The 26,214-nt window shown below is 33.6% G+C and overlaps 2 protein-coding genes across 2 annotated transcripts; one reads left to right on the top strand and one right to left on the bottom strand.

Moving 5' to 3' along the window:
• Positions 1-29: 29 nt before the first annotated feature.
• On the bottom strand, positions 30-2,724 carry LOC121218597 (tRNA pseudouridine synthase A). Its single transcript, XM_041096054.1, has 2 exons — positions 1,055-2,724; positions 30-880 (listed from the first exon to the last, which is right to left on the bottom strand). The coding sequence occupies exons 1-2, from the start codon at positions 2,479-2,481 to the stop codon at positions 502-504; spliced, it is 1,806 nt and encodes a 601-aa protein (XP_040951988.1). The 5' UTR covers positions 2,482-2,724; the 3' UTR covers positions 30-501.
• Positions 2,725-5,228: 2,504 nt separating this feature from the next.
• On the top strand, positions 5,229-7,199 carry LOC121218596 (BLOC-1-related complex subunit 8 homolog). Its single transcript, XM_041096053.1, has 2 exons — positions 5,229-5,433; positions 6,288-7,199. The coding sequence occupies exon 2, from the start codon at positions 6,316-6,318 to the stop codon at positions 7,099-7,101; it is 786 nt and encodes a 261-aa protein (XP_040951987.1). The 5' UTR covers positions 5,229-5,433; positions 6,288-6,315; the 3' UTR covers positions 7,102-7,199.
• The last annotated feature ends 19,015 nt before the right edge of the window (positions 7,200-26,214 follow it).

Below are 26,214 nucleotides of genomic sequence, written 5' to 3'. Positions count from 1 at the left end.
CTAACACAAAATCCGATGAAAAGCCAAAATTGAATCACCCATTGAATCACCCTTCTCTCCATAAAGCTGGATATTTCTCATACTCCATAAGTGCTAAATATAATAACTCTAAGCAAGCTGAAGACTGATAGAAACAGTTACTTGTCCATTGAATGCCATAAGCCTGAAGAACTTAGTTGAAAAGCTGCTTTGAATGATCACAAGCGAAGAAAATACAGATCCGTCTCCGCAGCGAGATTATAGAAAGGGCAGTCGACAATCCGAATGTATATCCTAGGAACCAAGTCTGCTCTTTGGTAGGCGACATATCCATTATAGCCAGTCCTTCCAAACATGAGCAGCCTTGTAATTAACACCAGAACAGCTCCAAATTTCGACCCGGAAGGTAAACAAACAAAACACAAACAGTTCCAAATGAAACAGGAAGACCATCCAACTATAACTTAATAAAAATTATGTAAAATAGTTAATTTGTTCAATGAGTATGCGTATCATAATATTCTACTCTTCGGCACTTTGCATCTCAGTAGTATCACCGTTTTTCTCCACTACATTACTGTCCTCTTCAACGGTGTCTGCTTTATCATCAACCTTAGGACTCTTCTTCCCTTCAACTGAGTCTCCACTGCCGGCTCGTAAATCGGGATAGTTTCTGTGGTTTAGAGAATGCAACCACAGGCCCACAACTCCTTCCTCACGTTCTGTGGAAGCGATGTGAGAATATATAAACTTCATCTTGAATTCCTCCGCCTCTTCTTCGTAAGCTTTCATAGACAACTCTTCGTGACTATCTTTCCATTTTTGGTTATATGATGAAAAGAGGCATTCATCCAAATACAAACCAACCTCAGGCGCCGTAGGTATGTTGATGTATACATCCCTGTAATGCATTAAGATATATTAGCTGAAGTATCCATGTTTGACACAAATTTGGATTCAGCATGGAGTGTGATCCTCGAGTATTCCATGTTGAACACATATTTGTATCCAACTCCCATCTCAAGTTTTAGATACATAGACACCAATACAATTAAAAAGAATCAGAACTACTTACTTTCGCAATGCAGTTTCGATAAGAGACTCAGGAGCACAACCCCTCATGACTGCAACCGCCATACCAATCATCTTTCGAATCTGATGAAGCATGAAGCTCTGCCCCACAACCTCACACTTAACAAAATCAATGCCCTCCACAGTGACAACCGTGTTTGCATGAAATGAAACAATATAGCGCCGTGCAGCAGGATCATCAGCTTTTGTTCTTGTAGTGAAGTTATGGAAGTTGTGAGACCCGACATAGTAATTCAATATTTTATTGAACCTCTTCTTTTCTTCCTCACCGTAAAAAAATCTTCTTTCCTCTTTCTTTTCTACATTAACTTTATCTTCCACAACCAAGGAATCAACCCTTTCGGTGACCTCCTCCTTAAGTTCAGACGTCAGGTTATCTTCCTTGATTGCATTTTCAGCATCTCTAATGTTTGATGAAATGCCACACTGAACTATCGTCCACTTGGCTACATTAACTTTATCTGCTACGACCCCAGAATCATCCATTTCGGTAACCTCCTCCTTAAGTTCAGATGTTAGGTTATCTTCCTTAATTGCACCTTCAGCATCTCCAATGTTCGATGAAATGTCAGGCTGAACTATTGTAGACTTCGCTACATTAACTTCAACTTCCACAACCCCAGACTCATCCATTTCAGTAACCTCCTCCTTAAGTTGAGATGTCAGGTTATCTTCCTTCATTACGTTTTCTGCATCTAAATTGTTTGATGAAATGCCATGCTGAACTATAGTCGACTTGGGTTCAAAACTACTACGCTTGCCCATAACACCTATTACTTTGCGGCCTCTTTCCGAACACTCCAAGCACTTGACAAGCTCGTTACCGGACCCCAAACTAGACAAAACACTTTCCCTATCTCGATGACAACTTGGATCAAGAGCAAAAACTGGGATAAGATAAACATACCGCCGTCGATCACAAAACTTCTTCGCGCTAAAAGAGGCCGTCGCACGCTTATACCCGAATATCCGAATCTGGGTCGGAAGTATCTGATTAAGACGCTCCACGAGGCCAGGAGGGTCGATGTAGAACCGCCCAGAAACGACCTGGCCCACGGCGCTTACGCCCTTATCGGTTCGGGCCGACCGGGCCCAGTCGTAACGTTTTGGGTTGCCACGATCTTGCTCGGGGACAGCGCCAGCGTGGAATAGCGCTTCTTCGAGGTCACCTTCGATGGTTTTGGCTCCTGGGTTTTTTTGCATTCCTTGATATCCGACACCGCAATAGGCAAAGAACATGGCGATTTTGCGGCGTTTGTATCTCGGTTTTTTGGTGTCGGTTGTCGTGGCGGCGGCATCTTCGTCTTCGGACGTGGTGGTGGTAGACATTTTGAGCCTTTTAGGGTCAGGCTCTTGCTGCTGCGGCGGCGATGTAGCGGTTTTGGTAACTGGGGTATCTGAAGTGTCCATGTTTCTAGGGTTCTTAAGGTTATGGAACTCTCCACTTGCTGTAATTCAACTGTTGGGGAGTGCTCAAGCCTCCAAGTTATGGTAAAAATAATAATAAAAAATCCCTCAAAGTTCGTGTTTTGTTTCATTTTCGGAAACTAATAAGCCCTAGGTTAAATTATGAGTTAAATATTTTTAATTTCCCCATTAACATTTTGTTGATTTTTTTTAATTGGTATAGATACAAATATTATATAGGAATAAACTACAACAAATTCGATGAAACTATGGAAGAAAGAATAAAGCCATTGTAGCATTAGGGTGCAATATGATCAAATGATGTTATGACTTTTAAACCCTTCTTTAAAGCCACAATCTAAGTACTATAAGATGTAGACGTTTTTAACTTGGGCCTTCGTATATGATTTTACCATACCTTAGTAGATTCAATGACATATTTTTGATAATCTAAATCGATGGGTTAAGAAAGATTTGATCGACTTATTTTATTGGATAAGGCTTATACTTAAGCTATTATTCGGGGTGATTATGTGTTGATATTATTGAGTTTATCAAGCTTTATCTTAGGATAAGTTTTGGAGGTTATTTATCCAATATTATTATGTTGTTAAAAGATGTATTTATCTCTACTTGGGTTGATGGATTAGATTGACATACCGAGCCTGTAAATAGGCAACTAGTTTGCATATGAAGATGTGTTGTTTGGGGAGAGAGTTTGCTATTTGGTTGACATATTTTTTTTTTGTTGTTTTCCTTTGTATTCTAGCACTTAGAGATTAAACAATTTGTATGTGAGGTTTGAGTGAGTGATCGTAACAAGTTAGAGCTTGCTATTGGGGTTGCAATTGCTTCTTTTGTAAGGGAAGATTTAATTTTAACTAATAGGTGGTTAGATCGACTATTGAATAAATCATTCATTAAGGCTTCGCAGAGTAAGATTGTTTTTGAACTGTGCTAACAAATATTATATATATTTCAATATATTCTCTTTTTCAAATTCGTGTTTAGATGCCCTGTTTAAAATGCAGTTTGAACAAGTTGCAAATTGACTAGTTTATTTCAAATGGTATCAAAGCTTATTTCAAGAATTGGTTGAAGACTAGCCTAGTTCAATTTGCTACCATGGAAGCTATTGAAAAAAAGAAAGTTCTATTTCTCGAGCACCTTTTATTGTTGGTTCCTCCAACTATGCCTACTTAAAAGCTTGGATGAGAGCTTTGATTATGCCCATCGATGAAACTGCATGGGAAGCTATTGAGGAAGGATGGGCAAAGTCTGAGATGTTTGGTGATGATGGAGTAACAAAAGGTAAAAGAGAAAAATCAATATACTGTTATTGAGAGAATGGCTGCTCATGCCAACTCAAAAGCGTTTTATGCCATCTTTAGTGGGGTTGACATAGAGCAATTCAATATGATTTCAACATGTAAAACTGCTAAAGAGGCTTGGACCATTCTACAAAACCAACATAAAGGGAATGCTACTGTCAGAATGTCCAAATTGCAAATTTGGACTACTAAGCTCAAAAATCTGAAAATGAATGAAGATGAGATTATTTTAATTTTTATACTAGATTGTATGACATTTCTAATGAAGCTTTTTTTGTCTTGGTCAACGTTTTTCTGAAGTTGGTTAAAATTTTTTAAGCAATTTCCTGATTAAGTTGGTGTTGAGTTGACTCGTGACATCAACTTAGTAAAATATTTTATGAGTGAAAAAAAAGTAATTGATGTTTTGATTATAATGGTAAAACTAATTGTTTATCATGAATGATATTCTGGTTTCAAATAATTAATCACATTTTTATGAATCTATTATATAAAAAAATGAAAACACTTTCATAAAAATATAATTTAATTTATATAAGAGTCATGAAAAGATATTTTAATAATTTCATAATTTAATTAGTACACTATTGATATGTGATAGAGTAAAATATTTAAAATAAATAGATAGATATAAGTATAGATATAAACTATTTTTCTTTAACCTTTAAATAAGATGATAATGCACTTCAACTAGAGGTGTTCATGGGCCAGACCTAAACATGATATTAACATATTTTATACTTGTCCAAACTCATCTCGGCCTGAATTTTGGGTTTAAATTTTGCCAAAACTTACTCATATTTGCAAAAGACTAACCTAAGCCCATTTTAGACCTACTCATATTATTTTTAAAAAATATTTATATTATATTATTTAATATTTAATAGTTTTATGCATTTTTTTATTTATTGAAAACTTTTATACAGTCATCTTAATATTTTTTTAATGTTTACATTAGAGTAGTATTTTATATTTAATATATGTTAAATTTTTTAATGTGTTCTAAATTACATAATATATAAAAATAAAATAATAAAAAATATTATAAACTTAAAATAGATTGGGGTCGGGTTCGAGCCTTGAATGTTCAAGCCCAAACCTGACTTATATTTTAAACGGGTTTATTTTTTTACCCAAACTTATTTTTTAGTATAATATTTTTTCTCAAACCCTCTTAAATTTGGGGTGAGCTTGGGCGGTAGCTTTGCCCATGAACAGGTCTAACTTGAAGATACTCAAATTAATGTCCCTTTGTATTAAGAACAATACTAATATCAATCGAATTAAAATTCAATCAATTAAATAAAATTTTTAGAATTAAAAAAATCATTAAAAAAGATAAAGCTACAAAACAAGTTTCGTCTTTGTCTCTATATGCCGTTAGTTCATTTATGATAACTTATGGATTTTATATAAATAAAAGATAATATTTTAAAAAATAATAAATAAATTATCAACGGAGCTTCATAGATAAAGAACAGAGATAACATAAAAAAAAAAAGTTTGAAGCTTTTAACTATCCAAGTTTGAAGCTTTTTAATCTTTCTTTTGATCTAAAACCAGAAGATTGTTCTTTTGTCTTCTTCTTTGGCAAATTCAACTGTTCTTCTATTCGTTTCGTCTGGTAAGTAATTTCTCCCTTTTTAATTGAATAAATCAAAGTCAATTTCACATTTTGATTTCTGGGTTTTTATTATTTTCTCGTGTTTTAATGTGGGTATTAATTTAAATGCCTTGTCCTTTTTTTTTAAATTTAAATTTTCTCTTTTTTTTTGTTCAATCGGTTCTTGTTTTTGGCTAAATTGCTGATGCCTTGTTTATCTGATTTCTCTCTCTCTCTCTCTCTCTCTCTCTCTTTGCTATGAAGTTAAACCCTAAAATTCATTGAATAATCCATGAAATATTATTTGGAATTGGATTGGTATGAGTTGAAGGTTTATCTCGACAGTAGAGAAGCCATAGGAGCTTAGTAATAACCTTTTGTGAAATCAAAATCTGCACTTTCTGGTCAAAATTACATTTGGGAATTAGGGTTCTAAAAGCCATTAATTTGATAGATTTTGAGGTTTTTTTTAATCCTGCATAGCTCGAGATTTAAATTGAAACCCACTACCAGCCATGAATAAGGTGTTTGATGATGATTGTTGTTCAAATTGGGGATCAATTTTATTCTAATTGTTTCTGTTTACATCACTTTCTTAGGGATTATAGTGGAAAGTTAAAAAAAAATGCCAATTTTGGGACATTGATTGTAGGAATGAAATTTTCCATTAGCTTTTATGTTATCCAGATTTGGGCAAGTGTTGGATATGGTATATGTTTGACATTTTTTCATATAATTAGAGGATCATGCCCTATATTCATGTCTGAAATGTATTGGATATCGTTGTTAGATGGAGCAAATAGCATGGCTTTTTTCTCTTTTAAAACATCTCTTTTGACATGGATTTCGATTTGTGATTTTCGGACAAACCTCAGTGATGAATTGCCATTCACCTTCAACAAGATGAATGGATTCTCCACCGTGGATGGTTTCTTGGAGATAACCGAATCCGTAGCTGAGATGATAAAGTTCGTGGCGAATGAACCCTCAGTAGGACTTTTCTACATTCAACAGCACACCGAGAATGCCATTCCTAACGTAGTTAATCTCCGTAATCACGTTGTAGAAAAATCTCATGAAGCAACTTTACACACACAAGACTTGGAAGATTCTATCACCACGGTGAGATCGATGAAGGAATGCGGTTTCCCAATTGCAGACGAGATGATTAAGGACATTAAGAGTTCCTTAATGTTAATGTCCTCAAAACAACCGAAGAGAGGATTGATCCACAGTCCTGCTTCAAGCTTTCAGATGGGAAGAACTAGCTCTTCGGGACCAATGTCTTGGAATCCTGCTGGGAACATCCAGTTTGATGGGAGTAATTATTTTTCGACTGTAATCAAGTCCGCAAAACAAAAAGCAAGCAATTTTAAGTGGCCACAACTTGATACCAAGGAACAGATGGAAGCCGAGCCCCAAAAGCCACCTTCACAACCAGCTCCACCGTTATCAGTTGCATCTGCTAGCACTAGTTCAATTCCTGATACAGAAGCTGATGAGCTACCGGTATCGAGTCAAATGGCCGATGAACCCAATGAAGAAGATGAAAAGGAAGAACCCGAGGATGATGTTGAACTTTCACACCATAAGTTATCGTTCGGGTCCGTAAACTTCGACGATTTCAAGGCAGATAAAGAGGCTAAATTAGAACAATGGTTGCAAGGGACTGAAGGCAAAAATGGATGAAAGTGAGTTTTGGAAATACTGTTTTTTTTTTTAATATATACATACGGATTGGTGTGGTTTTATCTATGTTAGGTCCAAATCAATTTTTTTTCTTGAAATATTCGTGTTTGATACATATCTGGATAAATGTATTAGGCTATGATTCTTCTGATCAACTTTAAAAAAAATTGAATATACTCGAAAGCCTGGGCTCGATTGAAAAAAATCAAAGATTAATTTGGATAAATGTATTAGGCTATGATTCTAACTGTGTTTTTATTGATTTTAAATTCCGGATATTGCTAATTTAAAGTAAAATGTTGAATTCTTCAAACATGGTTGAAATTTGGGTTAATGGGCTTAAATTTCTTTTTGGCATTTTGAATATATATATATATATCTACTTGCTATATTCATAAAAAAAAACCTAAAAACATTACAAAATTCAAAAAATATAAAAAATCAGAAAAAGGAAAATTACAAAAAGTCTCACAATTTTTCAAATCATTGCAATTTGGTACTTTGCTCCATTCCTTATGCTGTTGTCTGGACCCTCTACTCAGCTGCCCCCATCCCATCAGCCACCCTACCTACCTCTACCCCTGCTGCCATTCTCACCAGCCACCCTATGCCATCTCCATCAACCCATCACTCCCTCTCCATAAAACAATAAAAATGAGGAATGGGATGGTGAACTTTTGGACACTCTCGAGCCCTTCACCATTTTTCATCACTTTGTCCCTCCCTCAAACGATACTAGCACTGTCCACCATCACCATCTAAAGAGAAGTTGAGTTTATAGCTTAAAAAACTTTTGTTTAATTTATAAAATTGTTATTTCCATCATATATTCGACATACAAAACATTTGAAACACAAGAAAATGTCTTCAGGTTCTTGTTCTAGTTCAACATCTTCATGACTCTGACATGGAGTGAGAAACCCTGCAATTTAATTAACCCCAAAAAATGAAAAAGATAGATAATATATATAACTAAATAAAATTAGGTTTTTCTCTGTGCCTGCGTGTGTTTATTTCCATGGAGTTTTCACATTTGATTAATTATAATTATGTATCAAGGCAAATGATGTTTAATTCCTCCCATGCAAACAAGACTTAACGTTTGGTGCGGTACGAATGCCCAACTGGATCATAGTAGTATTGCACCATCATCATCACAATCATCATCATCTTTATATTAATATTTGCATACATGTATGTAGGATGAAGGAAACAATGGTTGTTTGATATGCCTTACAGATCCTGCCGCAGCCCCTATAACCAGACGGAACAAAGCACCCTTCAACTATCCAACCAGGGAGCTGTTGGAAACGTGATGGGCCGAAAATTTACTTTTTATTACACACTCAATATATTACAATACGAAGATTACAAATATTTTCTCAATGACTAGATAGTCTAGCTGCTGCTAGATTTTAACTCACTCAAGGTTTGCTAACCTTCTCACTCTCACTCACGTTGCTTCTCTTATTTCTTTTTTCTTCACATTTTACTTCATTACAACACAAGTTCAAGCCTCTATTTATAGGCTGATAAAGTGACAACAAATGTGGCTATTAATCCACTTAATTTCCAGCCACAAAACATCTCAATAATGGAGCACTTTGTATGGCTAAAATTTCAGCACTTTGCATGGCACAAAATTGCTCCACGTCTCATGCTTCTAGATTATGCTTGGAGTGGGTTTGATTTCTAACACTCCCCCTCAAACCCAACTTTCATACCGAGCTTCTCTTTGAATTTGTTGAATGTCTCCACTTTCAACGGCTTTGTGAAAATATCTGCCAGTTGATCTTCTGTCCTGCAATGGACCAACTCCACGTTTTTGTTTTTCACTTGCTCTCGGATAAAATGATACTTCGTATCGATGTGCTTGCTTCGGCTGTGCGACACCGGATTCTTGGCAAGTGATATAGCGGATTTGTTGTCAACGTAGATGGTAATTGGACCTTCATTTGAAACACCTATTTCTCCCAAAATATTCTTCAACCACATTGCTTGGCATGTACAAGTTGCTGCGGCCATATACTCTGCTTCACATGTTGAGAGAGCAATTGTTTGTTGCTTCTTTGACGACCATGAAAAAACTGCGGAACTGATGTGGAATGCATATCCGGAAGTGCTTTTCCGATCATCCAAGTCTCCCCCATAATCACTATCTGAGTAGCCAACTAATTTTGAATCTTGTGAGTGGGTATAGAATAAACCATGGTTCATCGTACCTTTGATATATCTCAAAATTCTTTTTGCGGCAATTAAGTGGTCTTGCTTCGGCTTCTCCATGAATCTGCTCACCAATCCTACTGCATATGTAATATCTGGTCGTGTGATTGTCAAATACCTTAAACTTCCAACGAGACTTTTAAACAACGTCGGATTTATCGACTCCCTTGTCGAATCAACACTTAGCTTCATCCCTGGATCAGCTGGCGTGACTACTGGCTTGCAATCCTTCATTTTGAACTTGTTCAAAATCTGCTCCGCATACTTCTTTTGAGAGACAAAAATTCCATCTTGCATTTGTTTCACCTCGACTCCAAGAAAGTATGACATCTCACCGATATCTGTCATTTCAAATTCTTTAGTCATAGCTTTCTTGAAATCATCAGACATACCTGGATTGTTTCCGGTGAAGATCATGTCATCCACATATAGGCATACGATCATGATATCTCCACATCCATTCTTCTTTGTGTACAGGGTGTGCTCGTGCGGGCTTTTGATGAATCCATTTCTTCGGAAGTACTCGTCGATCCTTGTGTTCCATGCTCTTGGGGCTTGCTTCAATCCATACAAAGCTTTCTTCAATCGGTAGACTTTGTCCTCCTTTCCTTGTATGCTATATCCAGGTGGTTGTTCTATGTAGACTTCCTCCTCCAAGTAGCCATTCAGGAATGCAGACTTGACGTCCATCTGATAGATTTTCCATTTGTATTGTGCTGCGACCGCTATGAGAAGCCTAATTGTGTCTATTCTTGCGACTGGAGCAAATATTTCATCATAGTCCACTCATTGTCTTTGCTTGTAGCCTTTGGCGACTAGTCTTGCCTTGTATTTCTCTACTTTTCCTTCTTTGTTGGTCTTCGTCTTGTACACCCACTTGACACCAATCGGGCTATGTCCTTCTGGCAGACTTGTTAGCTCCCACGTGTCATTCCTTCTTATTGCAGCAATCTCCTCGTCCATGGCCTTTTTCCATTTATTGTTTTCAATTGCTTCTTCGTATGTCACTGGATCACATTCTGTCATTAGACAGAATAGTGAATAATCGAACTGCGTCTCTACAGGTTCCGTAGAATTGTAGATGTCGTTGAGACTCCGTGTTCTTGTGGGTGCTTCATCTGAGCTGCTGCTTCCGCTGCTGCTGGTTGGTGACGAAGGGGCTGTTGTACCAGGACTTTGATCATCGCCTTGTTCTTCTTGGTTGATGACATCATTGTCGTCTTCGTTGAAAAATAATCCTTCCACTTTCTTTTCTTCTTCACTCCATCTCCAGTAATCCGCTTCATCGAACTCGACATCTCTTGAGATAATCAATTTCTTAGTAAGAGGATTATAAAGTCTGTAGGCCTTACTTCTTTTGTCATAGCCTATAAAGATACACTTCTCTCCTCTATCGTCAAGCTTTTTCCTCTGTTGCTCTGGAACGTGTGCATATGCAATGCATCCAAAAATTTTGAGGTGTCCAACTCTTGGCTTGTGATCGCTCCATGCTTCTTCTGGTGTCTTGTGTCTTACACTTTTTGTTGGACATTGATTCAACAGATAAACTGCGCATTCAACGGCTTCAGCCCAGAAAGTTCTCGGAAGGTGTTTACCTTTTATCATGCTTCTTGCCATATCCAGAATTGTCCGATTCTTCCTTTCTGCAACTCCGTTTTGTTGTGGAGTGCGTCTGGCTGTTAACTGATGAATGATTCCATGATCCTTGCAGAAACTTTCATAAAGCTTTGCAGTATACTCGCCTCCTCTATCGGATCTGAGTATCTTCAAATATCGACCACTCTGTTTTTCCACCATTGCTTTGAACTCCTTGAATTTTTCTAGGGCTTCCGATTTTGCTTTGAGAAAATAAACCCAACATTTTCTGCTATAATCATCAATAAAAGTTAGGTAGTACCTGTTTCCACCGAGTGATTCAATGTCGTACGGACCAGATATGTCGGTGTGTACAATTTCCAATGGTCTTCTAGCTCTTCGAGATTTTCCTACTTCAAATTTCTGCCTATGCTGCTTTCCTTTGACACAGGCTTCACATAGTTGATCTGGATGATTAATACTTGGTAATCCATTCACCATATTTGTCTTCGACAACAGCTTCAAGCCAGAAAATCCGAGATGTCCGTACCTTAAGTGCCACAACCATGATTCATTCTTCAGATCCGTCTTCATGCATTTTACTTCTCCAGACTCGATGTCGAGGGTGAAAAGACGATTTCGCGTCATATCAACTCGAACAACTAATTCTCCACTTTTGTTCCTGATGGCGAGTGAGCGGTCTTTCATATGAACTTCATATCCTTTTTCTAGGAGTTGACCAAGACTGATCAGGTTGCTCTTCAAAGCTGGTACGTAGTAAACGTCTGAGATGTACTTCTTCTCTCCATTCCTTTGTGTTATAACAACCTTGCCCTTTCCTTTGATTTCTGCATGTGAGTTGTCTCCAAAAGTTATTTGTCCATGAACTGTTTCATCTAATTCTGTGAACAGCTCCTTTCTTCCACACATGTGGTTGCTTGCACCGTTGTCGAGATACCACACACTTCTCTTGCGATCTTCATTTTCTCCGTAAGTGAGAAAGACACTTGATTCCACTTTTTCGTTGCCTTCTGCTGCGACTGCTACATGGTTTCTTTCATCCACTTTGTGTGTTGATCTGCACTCGTAACTGAAATGTCCATACTTGTGACAGTTGTAGCATTGTACCTGAGATTTATTTTCTTGAAATCTGCCTCGGCCACGACCTCTAGATCCACGTCCACGGTTGGATGTTTGATAATCTTTATTTTCTTGATATCTCCCATATGATTGATTTCCACGTCCTCGTGATCCTCTTCCTCCTCTGTTTCCACCACGGTAGCCTCCACGGTATCCTCTGCGGTTTCCTCTTCCTTGGCTAAAGTTATTACTTGTTTCTCCGTCGTCGACGGACAACTTGCTATGCAAGGCTTGATCAAGATTTTCACTATCTTCATTTAGCTTCATCTTTTGCTCATGGGCTTGCAGAGAACCCACAAGTTCTTCGAGTGACATCTTTGACAAATCTTTTGATTCTTCGATGGCAACGACTACGTACTCGAATTTGCGTGTGAGTGACCGTAGAATTTTCTCCATCACTCTTACCTCGTCAAGAGTTTCTCCATTTCGTTTCATTTCATTTACCACCGATTTTACACGATTGGCATAGTCATCGATATTCTCGGAGCTCTTCATTTTTAACATTTCAAATTCAGCTCTAAGTGACTGAAGGCGTACCTTTTTAGCTTTTTCTACACCTTGAAATGATTTTTGCAAAATCTCCCATGCATTCTTCGCGTTCTTCACATCTGATATTTTCTCGAAGGTTGATTCATCCATACCTTGAAAGATACTATTCAAGGCCTTTTGATCCTTCTTTCGTGCTTCTCGTAACGCCTTCTTAGCGTCATTTGATAAAGCTGCTTCTGTAGCGGCATCTCCGGGCTCGATGTATCCTTTTTCAACGATCTCCCAACAATCTTGCGAACCGAGCAAAGCCTTCATTCGAATGCTCCAATTTCCATAATTTGTCTTCGTCAATTGTGGAACTTGTAGCTGAATTACGTCGCCCATATCGACTTGTTAGATGAACACCAAAGGTACTCCGAACTGGACACGAACCGGACACGAACCGAACTCCGAACCAAGCTCCGAACCGTAGCTCTGATGCCACTTGTTGGAAACGTGATGGGCCGAAAATTTACTTTTTATTACACACTCAATATATTACAATACGAAGATTACAAATATTTTCTCAATGACTAGATAGTCTAGCTGCTGCTAGATTTTAACTCACTCAAGGTTTGCTAACCTTCTCACTCTCACTCACGTTGCTTCTCTTATTTCTTTTTTCTTCACATTTTACTTCATTACAACACAAGTTCAAGCCTCTATTTATAGGCTGATAAAGTGACAACAAATGTGGCTATTAATCCACTTAATTTCTAGCCACAAAACATCTCAATAATGGAGCACTTTGTATGGCTAAAATTTCAGCACTTTGCATGGCACAAAATTGCTCCACGTCTCATGCTTCTAGATTATGCTTGGAGTGGGTTTGATTTCTAACAGGAGCAACCAGTCATAAGGAGCATCGGTGTTGTCAAAGTATTGGATATGGTGACATCCAGTGACATCCTATTGACCCTTTTTTCAGCCTTCTCTTTCACCGCCCTCAAGGTGGCTAGCGTCAATGGCGACCACTCCTTAGCCTGCTGCTACTGATGGTCTCCCCCTCCTCTTCGTCAAGCTCGACTCGCCACTCTCCATCTTCATCACTTTATTAAAACCTACAATGCCTATTGTTTTGTATGCACCTTCTCCATTTCTCGTACCTATATATAGCCCCGGTGTGGGTTGGTAATTTTGCAAATTTACATATTTGCCTCTCATTTTCCTCTTTTCATTTGCATTTGTCCCTTAGGGTGTTGAATCATTTTCAATTTTACCCTTGAACATATATATGTCTTTCTAAATTGATTGAGCATAATTTTTAAAGAAAAATTTTAGGTTTATTCTTTTGGTTGTACATTATTTTGAACATGAAGTTATTAAATGCGTGGGGATAATTTTTACGTATGTTGCATGAAAATGCATGTCGCCCGTGCAATTTCACTTAACTCACTCGCATTTATTAATTTATATCCTTTACTTTATTTAATCATCGAGAAATTAGAAAAATACATAATTTATATTAATTGAATTGTGATCAAACATGTTAATTTTTAAGCAATTTGATTTCTCGTGTTTATTTGTTAAAATTTTTCAAGGTATTTACAATATCTTAGTTATAATTGCAACCCAATTTTTGTGACATTAATATTCAATCTTCCATAAACATGTTTAATTAGTGAACATGAAAGTTTCAAGGATTTACAAACACTAAATTTATGGGGTTTTTTTTATTCATTAGATTTATGATGATTTATGGTTTTGCTAATGAATGTTTTTAAGAATGTTTTAAGATAAATTAATATTTCTTTATTTTATTGACAATAAACCGTGGATTAAATCTTCTAGAAATTACAAATTTGAGTGAATTTAGACATGTAATATTCTTGAAAAGTGATTTAAGAATCTTGAATTTGAGTAATAATATGCAATATTTAAAGGGTTAAATTGAAATCTAACGAAAACTTGGGGTGCCTGTCACAATATTATGAATTTTGGTTGAGATTTCCTCTACGGGCATTAATTATGTAACATCTCGGCTTACCATATATATTATACTCAAATAAGGTTAAAAAGTAAATGGTGAGCCAAAACCATTATACAGACCACTAATAAAATTAATATACATTAAATTTTTATGTCATACTTATACTTAAAATAAAATATTAAAAAGGAAAGTGACCTGGGAATTTATCTGTAATAATTGAGACAAATCACTGCTTTAATTTAGTAATATAATATATATTTATTTTAATTGAGAATATTATTTTATTTAGTATATATTTAATGATAAAATGTAATAAAAACTACACATGATTTTTTGTCCAATATACAGTGTGATACATGAATTTAGATTTTGTATAATTATATATAAAAAAAATTATTCGATTTAATTTTCACAAATTACTATAAATATTATTATCGATGTAGCATCATTTTACATTTACATTTACATTTACATATGGTATACATGAATATTATATTTATCTAACATGAAAACAATGTTAAAATAGCACAATCCCTCATCTAAAAAATACAAGGTTGTGGAGTGCTTATACTATTATAAATAGAGGTGGTCTCTCCACCTTTAAATCTTCCCAAAATTTGTTATTCCTTCATAAGACAAATTTTCCCTTTTGTAATTTTTCACCTGTATTTTTGCAGTAAAATATATTTGGTAGAATCTGAGGATGTAGGCATAATTTGCCAAACCTCGTTAAAATTTTGGAGTTCTTTATTGTTTTTTACTTTCAATATTTTATAGGGTACATTGGTTGTAATATATTTTGCTATTAAATTACATTGGTGAGATACTTTGTCTAGGAGGTTGGGTTTTAACTGAAACCGTCTATGACCCTTCCAATCTTTCCTGGAAATTGAACCTAGTATAATTTTTTAGTACAATGATTTACTCTATTTTACCCTATTTGCACAACAAATTGTATCAGGCTGCATAAGTGAAATCTGTATAGAAGTATAAAACCTCTATTTGATGTTGATTAGAATAAGGTGTTTTAACCTTACTGTATTACTTCTATTTGACTTTGATTAGAATATGATTTTACAAACCTATGAATAGACGTAGTCGTCTCTTCTCTTGTATCATTAGAATTCAACATAGCGAATTTTCTTCTCCTCTGTCTGTGGTTTTTTTCCCGAAAGGGTTTCCACGTAAAAATTATGTTTGTTCTATTTTTTTTCTTTTCTTTGGGATACATTGCCATTATTGACTTTCTATTTTTAACAGATATTTTTTATAAACTTGTATAAAAAAAATTTCTTAAACTTAAATCATGTATATGTGTTTGAAAGGTCATATTGTAATTGGTAATTTCTTATAATTCCTCTTCTAATTGCTTTTACAATTTTCATATTGACAATGATCAATGAACTCTCACCTATTGAACCTGATCTTGGCCCTGTAAATAATGTTAACAATTAAGGTCAACACATAGTATTATAGCTACAACATATGCAAAGATGGCACCATCACACATTGTTGAACCCATATTGTTGTACTATATGAAAAGATGGCATGTAACACCCCTTACCCGTATCCAGCACCGGAATAGGCACGAGGCATTATCAGAATACATACACTTGTAAACGTATTTAACAGAGTTATAAAATTTCATCTAAATTAAAACTTTCAAAATTATTAACATGCTTTTATAACTCTTCACAATATATCCTCAAAATATTATAATCATAATAATTAGGGCCTACGATACCCAATATATACTCATGCAATTCAATGCTTCATTTCCATTTCATTCAATTCGCAATTTCTCATGCTCACAATTTAAATCATATCACTAGCAATTTCCATTTAATTCACATACAATTCAATGACATTAAGTTCAACACTAATACGTATTTACCATTTAACTCAACGTTTATCGATTATGCCATTCAATAACACATTTATGAAATTCTCAATTTTGCAATGAAAATATTACTTTAGCTTAAATAACAACATCATCTTGGTATAAATACACTACCACTTATCTATTTACTTTAATTCTTTTGAGCCAATTTGTCACTTATCATCCTTAATCAAATTAGGGAACGGTTACAGAAAATTGAGTACTTCACTTCCACTTTGCCATAGTATAACTATGGTCTTACGTATGATCACTTATCACTTGTCCCTGATCAGATAAGTGTAGCTAGGCTACCACTTATCACTTTGTCACTTGATCGGATGTACTCAAATCCGGCGTTCCGCTCAATTTGATCATTTATTCAGTTTTCGCATTTTTATTTTATTCTCATTTCATCAATAAATATATATTTCATCATACATTATATAATTCATGAAATTAACATTTAATCATTAAATTTCAGCCATATGAACTTATTATTTCATTATCTTTCCACACTCGTTTTCTATGCACATCACACAAGATATAAACATATCATTCAACCATAGTCGCAAGCTAGTGTATTTAAACATAACTCTTTTTGGGGCTAACCACATGATAAATCATTTCAATGCATAACTTATAAATTTAACATAGCATAATCTAGCCACTACTTGGCCAAAGCCTAAGCATATACACCAAATATGTCAGCCAAATACACATATAGCATAAGCATTATAAGCATGGATGAGCATAACACTTATTCATGTGTCAGGCTTACCAACATGTGTTAATTCATAAACCATTCATGACATTATTTCATGCCAATCATATACCGAATGTTGACACCATTTTTTAGATTGAAAACGGGGTCAACTTGGGTTTTGAAAAATGAAACGGGAGTCGCCACCAATCCTTTTTTTATGAGGTGTGATCGGATCCTCTCGCAAAAGTGGTTGTTTTTAATTAATTAAAACAACGAGTTTGGTCCACGAAATTCAAAAAAATGGGTTCGGGAGTCGGTTACGTACGATGAAGGATTAGCACCCTCGATACGCCCAAAATTGGTACCTAGTTGATTACTTAATGTCTTAGTGTCGAAAAACTGAAAATTTAGAAAGATTTAAAAAACGATCCTAAAAAAACCTCGGATGATATGGATTGAAATTCAAGGGGATATTTGGCTATTCGGTCAATCGAGAAATCGAAACCCAACACATTAAGGCACGTTCCTTGAATTTTCAAACGCAAAACATTGCCTTATTTTAAAATTTTTAAAAGGATATTTAGCCATTTGGTTGAATGAGAAAAATCGACACCCAGCACATTAGGGCATGTCTTCTCGAATTTCCAAACGCAAAACATTTCCTTTATTATATATATTTTTAGAAAAATTCTCATCTCGAGAAAACGACATGTCATATCCAATGCGTTAGGACACAACGTATCGAATTCCCGATACGAGATTACATGCCAAAAAATTTACTTATTTAAAAAGATATTTAATTATCTCTCGGGTTTAGAAAAGGGATCATGCCCAGTAAGTTAGGACACGATCTTTTCTTAATTCCCGAGATCGTTTAAAAACTTGAGTTTGAAAATATTCGTGTCTTTAGATTTATTGTGAAAGTCGAAACCCAGTAAGTTAGGGTACGACTTTCTCAAATCTAAACACGAAATTTTGTTTATTTTAAAACCATATTAAATAAAATTAACTCAACATAAAATGGTAGGAATAAACACAATATTAACTTGTATGACAAAATGACGATGATAATACAAGCACAAATAATATAAGCAATAATCACAAGAAATAGAATACATAAAATAAAAGAATCAAGTATATGAAATAATAAATAAAATAAAATAAACTAAAGCATTTCCTAAAAATAATAACGAACATATGAATAGATAAATGAATAAATATTGAATAGAACGTCAATAACAATACAAATAATAAGAGATAAAATATCTATGTATGTATATTAGTAGATTATAAATTACAAAAGATGCGTGAATTCATATACATGTATATATGTAAAAAAAACGAATATACACATTTATGTATATAAATTATAAAGTGTAAAAAAGGACGTAAATATGTATATTATGTAAGTATATAAACTATACAAAAATATATATATAAAAAATAAGTATATGTATTTATGAAGATAAAAAATATGTAAATATATAAAGTATAAAAATACGAGTAATATATATAAGTAGGCATGTATTTATAAATAAACTTAAAAATATGTACGTGCACATACTATGGAAATAGGTATGTATATGTATAAAAATTTAAGATGTACATATAAATACGTATATACAAGTTATAAAGTAGGTAGAAATGTACCCATTTATTGAATATTACGTATGTATATATGTAGATAAATTATAAAGTATACAAAAAATATAAGTACGCACATATATGAAATATTAAAAAGGTATATATAGGTTAGTATGTGTATATATATATATATATATATAACAAAGTCTAAAAACAGTATAAGTGGTAATAATAATAATAATAAAGATGTTAAAAGATATTTACACTTAGATAAACAAATAAAATAGAAATATGATAATAATAACAATGTAAAAAAAATCATAGCATAATATAATAATGAGAAATAAATAAATAAATAAACAAACTAAGTTAATTTATAAAATAGCAAAATAACAGAAAAAAGACTTATTTGAATTTTAAGACAAATATTTGGGGCAAAATCGAAAGTGAAATAAAAGGTGAGGACCGAATCGGAAAAATGCGCAAATTCAGACACGCGTCCGCTTTCAATGCGTTGATGGGTCAGGGATTCGATTGAAATTCAAACAAAATTGCAGGGCCGAATTAAAAAAAGGTGGAAGTAAACAAAAAAGGAGTAAATTGAAAAGAGCATGAACGTGGAAGGGCCAGGGTTGCAAATAACCCATTTCATGGAAACACGCGGATCCCCCTGGAGCGGGTCGGGTCGCGCGCGGGTCTCCCCCCTATACGGCACCGTTTCACGTTCTTTACAAAAACTAAAGTTGTTTTTTTACTCATTCAGCCATTTAAAATAAAAATAATAATAAAAAAAGAAACCCTCACAATCTCTCAACACCCCCCACGCATCTGGCCTATGGTCTCTGTCGACGAATGGCCGCACCGTCGCCGTGGCTAACAGCCGGCAACGGAAAACGATGAGCTTTTAGCCCCTGTTACGGTATCCTTGAGAGCCAAGCTCTCTCAACCCGCGAGAAATGAAACAAAGAGGAGACCTTCGACCCCTTTAGACCTGAATCAAGTGACGGAGGAGAGACCCTCTGACAGCGCAGTCACGGCCAACTCCGGTGAGTTTCCCTTCCCCCTATTTTTGCTTTTGATTTTTTATTATAGTTATTTAATATAGATTTGTAAAAGAAGAAAAAAAGATAAAACAAATAAATAAAGAAAAAAAATTGAAAACGAAGAGGAAATCACAAGGATTCAACCTTTTTCTTATTAATCTCTTGTTTTTTTTTTGTGTGAAAATGTTACAAAAAAGAAGAGAAAAAGACTCGATTACCGTGATCCCCCCATTGAAAATTTGTTAATAATCAGTTTATATACCGAAAATAAAAAAAAACAAAACCCCTCTTGCTTGTTGCTGTTGTTCTCTTTATTATTTGCAGGTGAAGCAGGTGGCGATGGGACAAGGTGAACGGCGGTGGCAGAGGGCTAGGCTGCAGGAGGCGTACGACGCTGAGCAAGGCAGGGAACCCTAGGGTTCCCTGATGTTGTTTAATTTTTGGGCCCAATTGGGCCAATTTAGATTTTGGGCCTTGGGCTATTGGGCCGGGTCAAATTGGTCTTGTACACTGAATATACCATACACATATAATATGAAACTTTATTTTCACACATGAGCTTAAACCATGACCAATAATGAACAAATATAAGCATCACTTCTATTTCATCGTTTATCAATTATAATCAAGCATATGACCAATTATACACAAATCATTCATATATTTCTCAATTTTCCTCCTCCTCCTCTCCATTCCACATCCTTAATGTGTATAACACACTTAAACAACATTAACCATAATTTCAATATTCACTCACATGTATATTCAAAGCTGTTTATCCGAGTCAGAGTCACTAAATTATTTTTATCCAGAGCTACAGAGCTCCAAATTAAGATCCGTTAATTTTCCCTGAAACTAGACTCACATATCTTCTTGCCATAAAATTTTCAGAATTTTTGGTTCAGCCAAATAGTACAGTTTATTCTTTAAAGTTTCCCCTGTTTTTCTGTCTGACAATTTCGACCACTCTTCACTAAAAATTAATTATCTCATTCTACAGAATTCAGATGATGTTTTCGTTTGTTTCTTATAAAAATAGACTCATTAAGGATTCTAACCATATAAATTATAACTCATAATAATTTTTATACAATTTTTAATGATTTTCCAAAGTCAGAATAGGGGAACCCGGATTCATTCTGACATTATCTTACAAAATCTATTATATCTCATGATTTACAATTGTATTGCTTACACCGTTTCTTTTATAAGAAACTACACTCAATAAGCTTTCATATTTTATTCATCCTCTAATTCAATCTCTAAAATTTTTGGTGATTTTTCAAAGTTAGACTACTGCTGCTGTCCAAAACTGCTTTAGTGCAAAATGTTGATTTCCATTTTGCCCCAAATTTCACAGTTTATACAATTCGGTCCTTTCTCAATTAACCCCTCAATTAATCTAATTTTCTCAATTAATACTTTACCTAGACATGATAAGTTGTTTCACAACTATTAAAATTCAGAATTTTCACATATAACTCTATCTTCAAACTCTTTTACTATTAGGTCCCAAATATTCACTTTCTATTCAATTCTTTCAATAAAATCAGCATATGAACAATTTAAAGCTCTAATTCCATGCTAAATCATCATATACTTCCAGCACATATTCATATCAACTTTCAACTTTTTTCATAAAATCAAAAACTAATGAATTTAACAAGTGGGCCTAGTTGTAAAAGTCACAAAAACACAAAAATTTGAAGAAATAATCAAGAATTGAACTTACTTGCAGTAAGAATATGAAGAACCAGCTTGAAGAAACCCTTCTATGGTGTTTTAGCTGATGAGAGTGCAGAAAAATGAAGAGAAATCTAGATAATTCCACTTTGGTCCTAACTTTATTAAGTAAATTTTGCAATATTCCAATTTTACCCTTAATTCTCCTGACTTTGTTGCTGATTTCATGCCTTTGCCGTCCAGCCCAAATAGACCTTGGGTCTATTTGCCTTTTAAGCCCTCTTCCTTTTATCATTTAAGCTAGTTAATCATTTCCCATAATTTTGCATTTGTTACAATTTAGTCCTTTTTGTTCAATTAATTATGGGAACTTTAAAATTTCTTAACGAAACTTTAATACTAACTTTTTAACACTCCATACTATTCACTATTTCAAAAATTTTCCTAACTTCACATTTAACTTATACTCACTAAATTAATAATATTTTCTACCCATTTGTTGAATTTAGTGATCTCGAATCACCGTTCTGACACCTCTGAAAATTTAGACCATTACATTTTTCCTCGTCGGATTTGTGGTCCCAAAACCACTATTCCGACTAGACCCAAAATCGGGTTGTTACATGGCAACACATTGTATGATAGTTACAACATATGAAAAGATGGCAAGCAAAAGGCCATCACACAATTTTCTACTTTAGAAGCTGTATCCTAACCATTCTCCATGGATATATAGTTGTTTAAGTCCAAATAACAACATTGATTTCACTTTTTTATATTTTTTGATACGTTTGGATAATTGTATCCCATAACCATGTCCGAGTATGTGTTAGCGTAAAAATAAAGATTTTTTTTCTTTAATTGAAATTACAATTACAATTACTTACAAGTAATACATCTGAATAGTTACAGCAAAAATCAATCATTACAACGCACACTGATTGTTAGACTACCCGCATGTTTATGTACTTGGGTATTACTATATTCATATATTGTATCTCATCAACTCATTATATAAAAGATACTATTGGCAAATAATTGAGCTAATGCATATCAAATTCGTGTTTGAATGTGGTTAGGTTCTGGGTGAACTCAAGGGTGTAGTTAGGGGATGGTAGAAGTCCAGCTCCCCTTAAAATGGAAAAATTTTCATTTAAATATTTTAAAATTTTTAAAATTTTAAATTAGTAATAGGTAAAATTTCACTTTGACCTCCTAAAAATAATAAAAATTTTATTTAATCATTTAAAAATTATAAAGATATAAACTATTAAAATGATGAAATTGCATTTTTACTATTGGAAAAGTTACAATTTAATTTCGGCACTCTAACAAATTTTTCTAACTCCACCCTAGGTTAACTTATTTTTGTTCGAATCTAAGCTTCGAGTGACATCCCTTATAAGCTTGTCAAAATGATGTATCAAAAGTATAAACAAAGTTAAAATCATGGAAAAAAATTTACGTATTGCAAATAAAATAAAATTTGTTCCATGTACACTATAACATAATAAGTCAGTAAGTTCGCCACTCATTTGTGAAAACAAACTAGGGCAGGCCAGTCTGCAATATGCTGGGCAAATTTAACAATAGCAAATGAAGTGGGTGCCTCCACCATTGTAATGTTGTTGAAGTAGAATGCAAGCAAATTGTTGATAGCGGATGCAAACTAAAATAATGTGTTCATACTCCTACATTCAACTTTAAACAAATATAGTATTTTGGTTAAGGAAAAGTCAGCAATATTTTATTTTAAATTATAATAAGCACTGATATGAATTTGTAACACCTCAGACCAGACCTAGACATTATTGCTGAATTTGGAGATGTCACAAAGATGGGTTTTGAAAACTGAGTCATTACGATAAATCGTTCTAGTTTTATAACTCAAATTCGTTTATATCTATTATCGAAAGTGTTATTTAATTAACTTATTTGCCAAAACGTAATTTATAGCGAAAGTCATAGAACACGTATTTTTTGGAAATCCCATTCGTATATATATATTTGAAACATTTATTTTAGTAAAAACCACATTTTTAAATATATGCCGTAGATAAAATGTTAAAACAAAAATCCTAAAATTTAACCAAACAGTCCGGAGAGTCCAATTATAACAAAACTCTCAGAAATAAACCTTACATTAAAAAAAACCACAATCTTAAACAGTTTATGAATTCGTTGTCACCGTGAGGCTCCGTCACACCTATTCGCCTTAGTTCGTGGATTGCCTGAACAAAATATGTAACACCCTTTACTTGTATTCGACACCGAAATAGGGTACGAGATATTACCGGAGTTTACTAATTAATTTTCAGACATTTCATTTTTATCTAACATTCATATTTATAACCAATCAAAATCAAAACATTAATGAGCTAACGTTAACCAATTTAACTTATACACGCCATTATAACCAGAATCAAATCATCCAAAATTACAGATAGAACCAATGGATAATATGATATATCTCCAACAAGCTTCTGATAATCATTTCAAAGCATCTAATAATTATACATATTACCAATAATAATTCAATTCCAATAATAAAGCACACATATATATAATATTCATTACCAAATAGCATTCACTTCAACTGAAATTAAACAAAATATAGTTCATACGAACTTACCAGCTAAATTGCAGAAATACCAAAATTCAGGGACATTTTAAAAATTTTCTATTTTTTTCTCGAATTTCCACCCAATCTTGATCTAAATTAATATTTCATTCAATTTACTAATTTAAATAATAAAACAATTCATTTCATGCAATTTGGTCACTTTTTGACATTTTTACAAATTTACCCCTAAATTTTCACATTGTTCAATTTAGTCCCTGAAACATATAAATTGGTCATTTTTAATGAAAACTCATGCTAGTTGAATAATCATATATTTTCCTCCTCTTCCTCTCCATTCCACATCCTTAATAAATATAACATGCTTATATGTAACATTATCTATAATTTCACATTTATTTATATTCATTCAAAGCTGTCCACTTGAGTCATAGTCACTAAATTATTTATATCTTGAGCTACAGAACTCAAAATTGAGATCTGTTAATTTTATATGAAACTATACTCACATGTATTCTTACCATAAAATTTTCAGAATTTTTGGTTTAGCCAATAAGTACAGTTTATTCTTTAAATTCATCCCTATTCTGTTGTCTGACAGTTCCGACCCTTCTTTACTAAAAATTAATTATCTCCTCGTAAAAATTTTTAATGATATTACCATTTGCTTGTATTGAAAATAGACTCATTAAGGATTCAAAAATATAAATTTAAGCCTCTAATTATTTTTCTACAATTTTTGATGATTTTCAAAAGTCAGGACAGGGGAACCCAAAATCATTTTGACCTTATCTCACAAAACCTATTATATCTCATAATTTAAAATTTTATTGCTTACAATGTTTCTTCTATGAGAAACTAGACTCAATAAGATTTGATTTCATATTTTTTGCATCCTCTAATTCAATTTATACGATTTTTGGTAAATTTTCAAAGTCAGACTACTACTGCTGTCTCAAAACTGTTTTAGTGTTAAATATTGATAACTAAGTTTATAACACTTTCCTTTCCTTTCTCTTCAATATTTTCCATCACTTTCTCTTATTTCCCTTTACTAACATAACAAGAATATAGAACCTTATATAATGAAACTCTACCTTAACATTAATTTCCTACTTTTTCAATAATATCAAACTCAAAAGTATATAAAAATCTTGATGTTCTTACCTTGTGCTATTGATTTCAATCTTTAACTTGATTTTCTCTCTCCCCCTACTTCTATTTCTTGAATCTAACTTGATATTATAGCTCCCTATAGTCTCCTTGTTATCTTTCTCTCTTGATGGATATGAAAATTCTTTTAATTTCTAAGTGAAAATGGTGAATTTTTGGTAAAAGGACCAAATTGTAAAGAAAGTAAAACTATCTTTCCTCTCTTCTCTTCAACGTGAGATGCATGAAATATGAAATAGAAGCTTGTTGAGTCTAGTTTCTCATAGAAGAAACAGTGTAAGCAATGGAATTGTAAATTATGAGATATAATAGGTTTTGTGAGATAAGGTTAGAATGATTTCGGGTTCCCCTGTTCTGACTTTGAAAAATCATAAAAAATTGGAGAAAAATAATTAGAGGCTTAAATTTATATTTTTGAATCCTTAATGAGTCTATTTTCAATAGAAGCAAATGGTAATATCATTCGAATTTTGTACGAGGAGATAATTAATTTTTAGTAAAGAAGGGTCGGAACTGTCAGACAACAGAATATGGATGAATTTAAAGAATAAACTGTACTTATTGGCTAAACCAAAATTCTGAAAATTTTATGGTAAGAAGACATGTGAGTATAGTTTCATAGAAAATTAACAGATCTCAATTTTGAGTTCTGTAGCTCAAGATATAAATAATTTAGTGACTATGACTCAAGTGGACAGCTTTGAATGAATATAAATAAATGTGAAATTATAGATAATGTTACATATAAGCATGTTATATTTATTAAGGATGTGGAATGGAGAGGAGGAGGAGGAGGAAAATATATGATTATTCAACTAGCATGAGTTTTCATTAAAAATGACCAATTTATATATTTCAGGGACTAAATTGAACAATGTGAAAATTTAAGGGTAAATTTGAAAAATGTCAAAAAGTGACCAAATTGCATGAAATGAATTGGTTTATTATTTAAATTAGTAAATTGAATGAAATATTAATTTAGATCAAGATTGGGTGGAAATTCGAGAAAAAAATAGAAAATTTTCAAAATGTCCATGAATTTTGGTATTTTTGCAATTTAGCTGGTAAGTT

Source organism: Gossypium hirsutum, chromosome D06, assembly GCF_007990345.1.
Source record: "Gossypium hirsutum isolate 1008001.06 chromosome D06, Gossypium_hirsutum_v2.1, whole genome shotgun sequence".
NCBI lineage: Eukaryota > Viridiplantae > Streptophyta > Magnoliopsida > Malvales > Malvaceae > Gossypium > Gossypium hirsutum.
Note: the sequence above shows the minus strand (reverse complement) of the source record. Positions and strands in the feature narration are given on the sequence as shown.